We start from the raw sequence: 12,795 nt of genomic DNA, 5'->3' as shown, positions 1-12,795 counted from the left end.
CCCTCCCTGAGAGCCCTCCAAAAATGCCAAATGTTTGCCCCAATTTCCCATAAACAAGTCCAAATTATCCAATCCTCTAGATACCCCTTCTTCAAACGCTGCCACCCTCCCCATCTCTGTACACCACTCTAGAAATGATGGCACTCCATCGGACTTCCAACCCCTTAAAATGACTTGTCTGCCAATCATAACACTTGTTAAAAACCAATTTTTTTTATAAATTTGTCCCCCAAATTTATGACAGCTCCGTCGCCCAGAATACAAAGTCTGGGGCAAAGCAAAACTTGAGTGCCCAGAATGTCAAACAAATAGCTCTGCACCTTCATCCAAAAATTTTGAATCTTAACACAACCCCAAAAGGCATGAGTTGTGTCTCCAACTTCTGATTGACAATGCCAGCAGTTGGGTGTGTCTTTAAGATGGGTGGGTCCAGTAAAATCTATGTAGAATCTTAAATTGCATAAGGCGAACCCTTGCATCTCTAGATGCAAACTTGACATTTTATAGAATCCTAGTCCACACTTCTTCCTCCAATACCAAATTCAAATCTTTTTCCCATAATCTCCTGATAGAAGCTAAAGCTCCATCCCCCAGACTCCGAACCAGCAGGGAGTAATACACTGATGCCTCATGACCTTTTCCAAAAGCAGTAATCACCTCTCCCAAAGCATCTGCCACTTTAGGGGGGTGTGTGCTACTCCCAAAAATAGTACAGCGCATGTGGCACAGCTGTAAATACCTATAAAACTGAGATCTGGGAATCCCAAAATGATGACCCAGATTCTCAAAAGATCTCAACACTCCACTCTCATACAAGTCGCAGAGTGTAACAACCCCTCTCACAATCCACTCTGACCAACAGAAACGGGACTTATTGATGCATAATTTTGCATTCAGCCATATGCTTGAGGCAACATTTAAAAAAATGTCCGAATTAAACACTCTGGCCACTCTTGTCCAAATCATGTGCAAATGTGAAATAACGGGGTGTGACTTAACTTCTCCGGTTAGTTTAATAGAAAGACTTTGCAATGGTGAAATAGGGGCAAGGACTTCAATAGAAAACCATGGAGGGGCTCTCTCAGGTGGAAGCGACCAATGAGCCAAATGCCTGAGACCGAACGCATAATAATAAAAAAAAATCTTGGGTAAGCCTAACCCACCTTTGTCAATCGGCCTATGTAATTTGTTGGAATGTAGTCTGGGATGTTTACCATTCCAAATGAAGGACTTCGCAATTCTATCAAATTGCTTAAATGAAGAGAGGGGGACATCTACAGGGAGAGACTGTAGCAAGTAGTTGAATTTTGGAATACAGTTCATTTTAATAACATTAATATTACCAATCATTGATAAATGTAATGAAGACCATCTGTCCACATAGCTCAAACTTTTTAATTAAAGGGTCAAAATTAACTGAATAAATCAGACAAATTTGCTGGGAATAAAATACCCAAATACTTAATGCCCTGTTTGGGCCACTGAAAGGTGCCCGGCTGGAAACTGGGTGTATCGAATCTCACCAGATTATAACATGAAAATAATAAAAAAAACTAGCAAAGTTCGCAGAGCTCGTGTCTCACACGTCTGCTTCTCGCATGGCGTCCCCGGGAAAAAAACCCCAACACCTTATCCTTGAGTAATCATGCTAAATTGATAATTTCTCTAGAAACTCATCAGTCAGTCGTTGTTTTGAGGAATGAAGGCTATACAATGCTTGAAATTGCCAAAAAACTGAAGATTTCATACAAAGGTGTACACTACAGTCTTCAAAGACAAAGGACAACTGGCTCTAACAAGGACAGAAAGAGAAGTGGAAGACCAGATGTACAACTAACCAAGAGGATAAGTACATCAGTGTCTCTAGTTTGAGAAATAGACACCTCACATGTCCTCAGCTGACAGCTTCATTGAATTCTACCCGCTCAACACCAGTTTCATGTACAACAGTAAAGAGAAGACTCAGGGGTGCAGGTTTTATGGGAAGAACTGCAAAGAAAAAGCCACTTTTGAAACAGAAAAACAAAAAGAAAAGGTTAGAGTGGCAAAGAAACACAGACATTGGACAACAGATAATTGGTAAAGAGTGTTATGGATCTTAACCCCATTGAGATTTTGTGTGATCAGCTAGACTGTAAGGTGCATGAGAAGTGCCCGACAAGACAGCCACATCTATGGCAAGTGCTACAGGAAGTGTGGGGTGAAATGTCACCTGAGTATCTGGACAAACTGACAGCTAGAATGCCAAGGATCTGCAAAGATGTCATTGCTGCACGTGGCGGACTATTTGATGAGAACTCTTTGAAGTAGTTTATTTTTATTTTTTTTCAAATTGTAATAGTAATTTTTCATGTTATTAATGTCCTGACTATACATTGTGATTAGCTGAATGCCACTTTGGTGAATAAAAGTACCAATTTCTTTCCATAAGAGCAAAATCTGTGCATTATTCCAAGCTTTTGGCCACCATTTCTGAACATACTGTTTCCAAACATTATTTCCAAATAATTATTTTTGCAGTTTCTGACAGCTTAAGCTTATCAGCAGTTGATATGCAGACAGACTCCAGTTTAAACGCTGGTCAATCATTTATCTCCGATTAAAGAAATCTCTTGATTATTTTTATTTTTTATTTTATTTTTTTCACAAATATTTGTGTCTGTCTTATTTGTGCACAACTTAGAGAAAATTCACAAAGACAATTTGATGGTCCTACTTTGTTGAACAGGATACATTAGTGTTTACACTGATTTACACCTGTATTTCGCACCAAGTGCTCATCTTGGCGAGGTATTAATATAAACTCAGTCGGTCTTAAGTGAATGTAAACAGCTTCGATTTGCATCAAAATATCAGATCTGTCCATTCAGCCTTGTATTGTAAATACACATAGTTAGGATTAGATTAACCCTCCTATTCTGATCAAGTGTGGCTGCTTACTTTGCTGCTCATGGTCATTTTTGACTGGACCCAGTACAGGTGTAACCTTTTTTTTTTTTTTTTAAGAAAGGAGAACATTTCTTCCCTGAAGTTAAAAAAAAAAAAATGCACTTCTTTTGGGATTATATATTTTTTAAATCTTATTTACATATTTCTCAATTTCAGCATTTATTTGCATAGGCAAATTAGCAAATTTACGTAACTTCACTACAGTAAAAACCTAGGTGAAACATGAACAAAATATGAGAATGTGTCTTGTATTGAGGGCAGATTGCTGCCATATTGTGATGACTTGAAAATCATGTTATGACAGTAATAGCACCTACTCTGTAGTAATTCAAAATCTGATCACAACTTAAGCATTTATATATATATATATATATATATATATATATATATATATATATTTAGAAATGATCAAACTATTATTCGTCAAAGTTTCGTTTTAGTTTTGTTTTTAACTGTTGTGAAGTTTGTTTGTTTTTTTGTTTTGTTTTTTGTTTTTCTGTTTTTGCAATAATGTCACTTTATGCTTACAGTCAAACCTGACCTGGTGTTACAAAGAGAAGACATAAAATAATAATTTTTATTACCAATCATTTATTTCAAGCATCAAAATGTAGTTACTTAAAGTACATTAATAATAATATCAAGAAAATTAACAGTAATAATCAGAAATAAACAGCAATGGACTGTACAAATGTAATTAGTGTATAAAACAGAAGACTCAGACTTTGTTCTTCATTCTCTGTGTGGGCATGCATGTGTTTGTGTGTGTTCTTTCTGTGTTCTGCCTTCTGGCTATGTTAGTCTCACCCATTTATTTCTGTGTGTGCGCTGCATTGTGTGTGTGTTTTGGTCTTACCCCCTCATCTATGTGTGTGTTCTGCAGTGTGGCTGATTTATAGATTTTATTTGACAAAATTGTAAAAAAAAAAAAAAAAATTGCTCTGTGTTATAGTGTTACCAGATCATTTTTGTGTGTTTTTTCATTTTGACTTATATATTGTATTTGACAAATAATAATAATAAAAAGCTCTTGTTTTTTGTCTTTCCCATTCATTTCCTATGGTCAGTCAATTTTGATTGCTAACAGCATTATGCCCACTTAGACTTATCGAATCAAGTCAATTTTTTTATGTGTGTGTTTCAATGGCTAGTGGAGGAAACGTCACAAAGTCTTGTACCATTCAAATAAATGAAACCATTTTATGACATTCTTCCGTGGAACACAAAAGGAGATGTAGAAGAAAGAAAGTCATATGAGTTTGAGTAAATGGTGACATCATTTTCATTTTCGGGTGAAATGTCACTTTAAGGATTGGATAAGATGGATAGATTGTCAAGAGTTGATTATGTTATCCTGTCTGTCTCAGATGGGTTCATGTGAACTGTGAGAGGCAGGAGGGCGGTGACCCTGATGCCCAGGTGCAGGACGGATACACCTGCAGTGTGTGTAAGCAGGTGGAGGAGGAGACGCAGCACAATAAGCCCGTCAGCAGGCAGGAGGCATTGCTCACTAAATCAGAGCCAGTCGAGGGTAAGTACATGTCTCTCAACACTGGCACAAAGCTGATGAATGTGTTTGCCTTGCAGTTGGCATCATTACAGGGTTCCTCCAATCAGTGCTTTTGCATGGATGGCTTTGCAGGAAAATCTCTCAAACATAGTACTGAAAAACAATGATGCAATGTAGATTTGGCTGGTATGACGGTATATACTGTGCAATGGTAGAACCGTAAAGATTTTGCTATAGGTTTTTAAGTATTTACACTTGAGAGTGATGAACCCCAATAAAAATAGTGCCGCTCTAGGCGAATATAGCAGACCAGGTCTCGACACAGACTACACAGAAGCATAATGCTTATGTAATTACAGTGGCAAGACAAAAGTATGTGAACCCTTTGGAATTAGTTGGTTTTCTGCATTAATTGGTCATAAAATGTGTTCTCGTCTTCATCAAAGTTACAAGTATAAACAAGCACAATTGGCTTAAGCTAAAAACACTCAGGCAGTTATAGTTTTTTTTCATGTCTTTATTGAACACATCCCATTAAACATTCACAGTGCTGTGGAAAAAGTAAGTAAACCCTTGGATTTAATATTTTTATTCATTTGGCAAAAATAATGACTGATTGATCCTTCATTGGCAGCAGTAACCTCAACCAAGTGTTTCCAGTAGCTGCAGATTAAACCTGCACAACGTTCAGAACATTAAGACCATTCTTCCATATAGAACTGATTATTCAGCTCAGCTATATTCTTAGGATATCTGGTGTGAATGGCTCTCTTGAGGTCATTCCACAGCATCTCTAGTGGACTCTTTCTCTCCCAGGAAAATGCACCAAAGATATTCATGACTCATCTTGTGTTTGCAGGGGCATATACAAATGTTATTCAAATGTTTGTCCAGTCAAATGGTCTATAGAATGAGACCACCCCTCTCTCAAATACCACCTCCCTCTGACTACCAATAACAAGTAGCAAATCATGGTTTTATAGGATATGGATTAAACTAAAGACTATGCAAAAACAAGCCCTACAGTGTGCCCTACCCCAACTTTCTGTATCCGTAGTATGTTAGCACAAGAAAGAAAATTACATTTGTCAACCCATTTCATGGGGTCTCTAACAGTCTCATATCTTGGTAGGCATAGAGTCTAGTTGGCTGGAGGTCTAGAAAGCTCTTTGAAACTCTACCACTAAAGAATAATGCATCCACTACCAGCTTCCTGTTATCACAATCCCGGCTGGTGAACTCTCATCAGGACCCTGAAAGCTAAAAGCAAATCGTATTTTCTTTGAGTCCATTATCACCAGGCGTAATGACTTTGGACCCTTTCACTACCCTGATGGCAAAGAGATGAATTTTCAGTGTGTGTTTATGGCCATTCTATCCCCCAACTGCACTTTATTACTGATGTTTTTTTCCCTGTGGGTCAATGGTGCGGAGGTGATGTATGTTGGCATGTGGTTGGCAGTAAAGAGTTCAGTGAGACCGGGCTGGCTGTAAGGCCTCTTTGTAAAGCCAGTCGTGCCAGCAGCAATACACTGGGCTGCCGCCAACTGCTAAAGGAAGCAATCATGCCATTGTTGGCCCCCAAGAGACAGACCACTCTAATCATTACAGAGACGCCCACCTGTTAGTCACCATCCCCCCCCCCCCACACACACACCCACACACACCCACACACACACTTCCTGATAAACACACACACTGATGTTCTTGAAGACACACATAAACGCACACTAGTGAATCTCATGAAACTTGTCAAGACATTTCCTGGTCATTTCACCCATTTCATTTCATTTTTCTTGACATTGAAGTACCTTTCCCCCATTTTGTTTTTCCATATACAAAAATATATGTATGTGTGCTAAAAAAAATCCAAAATAAATCAAAACTGTTATATTTGAGCATCTTCAAAGTAGTCACCCTTTGCCTAGAATTTGCAGACATGTACTCTTGACATTTTCTCAACCAACTTCTTGAGGTATCACCCTGGGATGCTTTTTAAACAGTATTGAAGGAGTTCTCATCTATGTTGGGCACTTATTGGCTGCTTTTCTTTATTATTTGGTCTAAGTCATCAATTTAAAAAACTTTATTTTATTTTTTTTATTACATTTTAGATTTATAATGAAATAAATTAATATGGTGGCACAATTATATTTTTTGTCTCCAAAACTAATTTCAAACATTTAAGCATACACCTTCAGATCAAAAGATTTTTAAGATCATGAGAAACATTTCAGGCAAGTGACTCCAAACATTTGAATGGGAGTGTGTATATATATATGTGTGTGTGTGTGTGTGTGTGTGTGTGTGTGTGTATATGTATGTATGTGTGTATATATATATATATATATATATATATATATATATATATATATACACACACACACACACACACACACACACACACACACACACACACACACACTCTCACCGAGCACTTTATTAGGTACACCTGTACACCTAATTATTCATGCGATTATCTAATCAGCCAATTGTGCAGGTACCTGTCAGGAGCTTCAGTTAATGTTCACATCAACCATCAGAATGAGGAAAAAATTTTGTCTCAGTGATTTCGACCATGGCATGAATTTTTGAACCATGATTTACATTTCTGTCCACAGAACTGCCGCTCACTGGATTATAATTTTATTTATTTTTTTTGGCACCCTTCTGAGTAAATTCTAGAGACTGTTGTGCATGAAAATCCCAGGAGATCAGCAGTTACAGAAATACTCAAACCAGCCCGTCTGGCACAAACAATCATGCCACAGACGAAATCACTGTGATCACATTTTTTTCCCCCATTCTGATGGTTGATGTGAACATTAACTGAAGCTCCTGACCCATATCTGCATGATTGTATGCATTGCACTGCTGCCACACTATAGGTTGATTAGATAATCGCATGAATAAATAGGTGTACAGGTGTTCCTAATAAAGTGCTCCGTGAGTGTAGATACAATAATGGTAGTATTTATTGTACTGCTGTGATTTCTGCTGGAAAAAAAAAAAGAATGTGTTTAGACAGTGTGATTTTCATTACTGCATTGCAATAATGAGAATCTAATGAGCAGCATCATGGATAATAAAGAGAATTACAAACAAAATAAAATGTCTGGACACATTATAGTAATTGGTCCTAAAAACTGGCTTAATTTTCTTCATTTTCTTAAAATATATTTACAAATTTTCTTTTGATTTTACGGTCAAATATAACCTGGACATGTTTTTCTGGGATTCTCTCATAAAATAGGCAGGTAATTACAGATCCTCTCCATCATATACGGTTACATGTTAGAGGGGGTATTTTCCCAAGGGTGTGGTAAAATGACTCCATCCATCAGAAGGTTTCTCTTGTCATGGACGAGTGTTGCCATCAGTGAGTCAGCCTGACATAGCTGAAAAGAACCACAGTCACGCTTACTCACATGACCCAGTGCCCAAACAACAAATCACCTGTGCTTGTGCACAGATGGCTAATGGTGCCGACTGCATGACTGATTTTATGTCAGTTCTTTATGATGTATGAAAGTGTTAATGTATTAGGCTGCAGGCTAGATCCTGTCTGTTGTAAGCACAATGGGTATACTAAAGCCTTTAAATTTATTTGCTTTGCACTTAGGCACTGCTCAGGGCCTCCAGGTGACACAGTCAGGTTAGTATTGACAGTGTGGGCTCATGGGAGTTTGCAGGCCCTGAGGTTCACCCGATAACCAGTAATAGGTGTTTGAAACCAGGTTTGGGAATAGAGAACCAATACTTTTGCATACATGTTCCATTTTAAATAACATACTAGGAGCTCATACTCATGACGTTCGGTCCTGTTAAAGGTACTTGAACGTCTGCATTCTTCTGAAAATGTGGAGATGCAACACAGTATTAAAATACTTTGACAGTGTTCCAGCACCACGGCAAAAGATCTGATTTTAAGCTGAGTTGTGAGCTTGCAGTCTGAATTGAATGTGATGACATAGAAATACAAATACCTGCAAAATTATACAAGGACAATAAATAGACAAAACGTCTTTCTTTTGCATTTCCCTTGTTGGTTGTACTTAAAAATAAACATACAGTGCAACAAGTGTAGTCCGATGCACAAACAAATAACTCTTAGAAGCCATTTTTTTAAATGATCAGTGTCAAACTATTGCAAAAATATAAATTCTCTCATGGTGAATGGGTGCCAAAATTTTGAAGCTCCAAAAATCACACAAGTCAGCATAAAACTAATCCATATGACTCCAGTGGTTAAATTTATATCTTCAGAAGTGATATGAAACATCTAGGTGAGAAACAGATCAATATTTAAGTCAATTTTTGCTATAAATTCTCCTCCCTGCTCAGTCAAACTACACTTTAACTTTCACATTCTTCTTGTGTTTTTGGTGATTCACATTCTTCATGCATATGCCCCCTATTGGGCAGAATTTCTAGCAAAAATGGACTTAAATATCGATCTGTTTCTCACCATCACCTATCATATCACTTCTGAAGAAATAGATTTAACCACTGGAGTCATATGGATTAGTTTTATGCTGCCTTTATTTGCTTTTTGGAGCATCAAAATTTTGACACCCATTCACTTGCACTGTGAGGACCTACAGAGCTGAGATATTTTTCTAAAAATCTTAATTTGTGTTCTGCAGAAGAAAGAAAGTCATACACATCCGGGATGTCATGAGGGTGATTAAATGATGAGAGAATTTTCATTTTTGGGTGAACTAATCCTTTAAGCACCATCTTCTCGACTAGTGGTCATTAGTTTATGATATTAATTTAAATACTTAAATATATATATATATTGGGGGGCATCAGAAAATGGTTTGAGTTCCAGGGCTGAGAAAGAATAAGTAACATTGCTAACACTGTTCTTCATTACAGAGAAATACTAAACCATAATAATGAGCCTTTAAAATATAAATTCTACAAGCGCACGCACGAAGCAAGCCGCAGCGACACCGGCAAAAGCAGTAATGATTCTGAATGTGTCGGAAAAACCAGCAAAGAGACTATCTGAACATTTTGTTAATTTATAGAGAGAAATGCACATTAGGGTTGTGCCGACAGACTCGAGGATTGACGATGGTCAGAGGGATCGCCAATAGCTGATGCCTTTGACGATGTTAAGATGATATTTGGCTCGCTTTCCCATTAATGTATTAAATTATTATTATTATTATTAGGCTGTTATCATCAAATTAATATTACAAATAATTTGCCTGTAGACACACAGACACGCGCTTGAAGAAACACACTTTATTATATTATTAAGAACAGATGACAGAAAAGCCATCTATGTGCATGTATGACGCACCGATACGGAGGCGTGCAGTCTCGTGGAACACGCTCATGTAAAAGGTTCTCACTCTTTCTTTGTTTCTGTCTCATGAATTTTTTTTTTTTGCAAGAACAGTATCGTCTATGAGTGCTGTAAATTACCTTAGACGTCTTAGCTCATGAGGTGTTTTGAGTTCAGTTCACTTTATTTCCACAGAGTTCATTGTGACCAACTCTGCAACCTATACATCTGTGATTACAACAAAAAATAATACAAAAACACGTTCACCTAGAACCATGATTTATATTTCAGTGATTATTATCATCATTATAATTATTATTTTTACATTTATCATTTATAAATTTTTTATGTCTTTATTTGTGTAAGTAATTTTCCTCCTGCATGTTTAGACAGATTCTTGCCTGACGGTAAATGGAAAGGTGTGTGTGTGTATATATATATATATATATATATATATATATATATATATATATATATATATATATATATATATACAGGTGCATCTCAATAAATTAGAATGTCGTGGAAAAGTTCATTTATTTCAGTAATTCAACTCAAATTGTGAAACTCGTGTATTAAATAAATTCAGTGCACACAGACTGAAGTAGTTTAAGTCTTTGGTTCTTTTAATTGTGATGATTTTGGCTCACATTTAACAAAAACCCACCAATTCACTATCTCAACAAATTAGAATATGGTGACATGCCAATCAGCTAATCAACTCAAAACACCTGCAAAGGTTTCCTGAGCCTTCAAAATGGTCTCTCAGTTTGGTTCACTAGGCTACACAATCATGGGGAAGACTGCTGATCTGACAGTTGTCCAGAAGACAATCATTGACACCCTTCACAAGGAGGGTAAGCCACAAACATTCATTGCCAAAGAAGCTGGCTGTTCACAGAGTGCTGTATCCAAGCATGTTAACAGAAAGTTGAGTGGAAGGAAAAAGTGTGGAAGAAAAAGATGCACAACCAACCGAGAGAACCGCAGCCTTATGATTGTCAAGCAAAATCGATTCAAGAATTTGGGTGAACTTCACAAGGAATGGACTGAGGCTGTGGTCAAGGCATCAAGAGCCACCACACACAGACATGTCAAGGAATTTGGCTACAGTTGTCATATTCCTCTTGTTAAACCACTCCTGAACCACAGACAACGTCAGAGGCGTCTTACCTGGGCTAAGGAGAAGAAGAACTGGACTGTTGCCCAGTGGTCCAAAGTCCTCTTTTCAGATGAGAGCAAGTTTTGTATTTCATTCGGAAACCAAGGTCCTAGAGTCTGGAGGAAGGGTGGAGAAGCTCATAGCCCAAGTTGCTTGATGTCCAGTGTTAAGTTTCCACAATCTGTGATGATTTGGGGTGCAATGTCATCTGCTGGTGTTGGTCCATTGTGTTTTTTGAAAACCAAAGTCACTGCACCCGTTTACCAAGAAATTTTGGAGCACTTCATGCTTCCTTCTGCTGACCAGCTTTTTAAAGATGCTGATTTCATTTTCAAGCAGATTTGGCACCTGCCCACACTGCCAAAAGCACCAAAAGTTGGTTAAATGACCATGGTGTTGGTGTGCTTGACTGGCCAGCAAACTCACCAGACCTGAACTCCATAGAGAATCTATGGGGTATTGTCAAGAGGAAAATGAGAAACAAGAGACCAAAAAATGCAGATGAGCTGAAGGCCACTGTCAAAGAAACCTGGGCTTCCATACCACCTCAGCAGTGCCACAAACTGATCACCTCCATGCCACGCCGAATTGAGGCAGTAATTAAAGCAAAAGGAGCCCCTACCAAGTATTGAGTACATATACAGTAAATGAACATACTTTCCAGAAGGCCAACAATTCACTAAAAATGTTTTTTTTATTGGTCTTATGATGTATTCTAATTTTTTGAGATAGTGAATTGGTGGGTTTTTGTTAAATGTGAGCCAAAATCATCACAATTAAAAGAACCAAAGACTTAAACTACTTCAGTCTGTGTGCACTGAATTTATTTAATACACGAGTTTCACAATTTGAGTTGAATTACTGAAATAAATTAACTTTTCCACGACATTCTAATTTATTGAGATGCACCTGTGTATATATATATATATATATATATATATATATATATATATATATATATATATATATATATATTATTCTTTTATCACTTCATTATTTTAATTGCTTTTTCATTTCGTTTGGAGTGCAATTTGAATTTAGAAATGTATTTGATTTAAGTTTTTCATTTTTTAAAAATAAATTAACATTTTCAATGCAAAATCACTAAAGCAAGAATATTCATGGATCCCTCAGCCCAGGGGTTGCCGATTTAATTGGATACTGCGAGAGAGAGAGAGAGAGAGATATAGATAAATATATATATATATATATATATATATATATATATATATATATATATATATATCTACGTATATATATATATATATATATATCGTGAAGGAGGGAACAAAACAAATTTATTCACACACATGATGTACTTTTCTGGACAACGAAATACCCGACCGGTAGAGAATACACAGATGAAGTAGGTTCTTTGCCAGAGAGATGTTACCCTTCACAACTGTTGTAAAACCATATTTCAAAATGTTGAACAACATGCATTTTAATTGCACTCATTTTTTTCCAGTTTCATTTGAATTTTTTGTTAAAATAAATAAAAAATAAAGTTCAAAGTTTGAAATCAAGGTGTCTTACTTTATTGTGTAGGCTTAATCCTAACCCTGCTTAACGTAAATTACCCCATAGTACCACCTAGCATCCAACCAGCACTAATACCGGTGTTCGTTGGTTTCCTGTGGAGTTTTTTTTTATTCTGCGACAACCGACCAATCAAAACTTGGTCGACCAAGACTCTTCTCATCAACTAACATTTGGTCGACTATCAGGGGGCAGCCCTAGATAATTTTGACTGCGATTTGATTTGTAATATCACAAACATTTCATCGTCTGATATTGCTGCTGCTCAGCATGTGCCACACACACACCCGATAGAGAGTGCCGCTCCCTCACTCTGACTGAAGCATTTAGTGCAGA

The 12,795-nt window shown here is 37.1% G+C and overlaps 1 protein-coding gene across 6 annotated transcripts in view; it reads left to right on the top strand.

Annotated features, from left to right (window-relative positions):
- LOC127431841 (histone-lysine N-methyltransferase 2C-like) overlaps positions 1-12,795 on the top strand; it is a 257,762-nt gene that overhangs the window by 144,138 nt on the left and 100,829 nt on the right. For all 6 annotated transcript variants that reach the window (XM_051682432.1, XM_051682434.1, XM_051682436.1 and 3 more), the window contains exon 12: positions 4,317-4,480. In XM_051682432.1, the coding sequence (XP_051538392.1) occupies positions 4,317-4,480 (164 nt within the window). The remainder of the gene's footprint in view (positions 1-4,316; positions 4,481-12,795) is intronic.

This window comes from Myxocyprinus asiaticus, chromosome 41 (genome assembly GCF_019703515.2).
Source record: "Myxocyprinus asiaticus isolate MX2 ecotype Aquarium Trade chromosome 41, UBuf_Myxa_2, whole genome shotgun sequence".
NCBI lineage: Eukaryota > Metazoa > Chordata > Actinopteri > Cypriniformes > Catostomidae > Myxocyprinus > Myxocyprinus asiaticus.
Note: the sequence above shows the minus strand (reverse complement) of the source record. Positions and strands in the feature narration are given on the sequence as shown.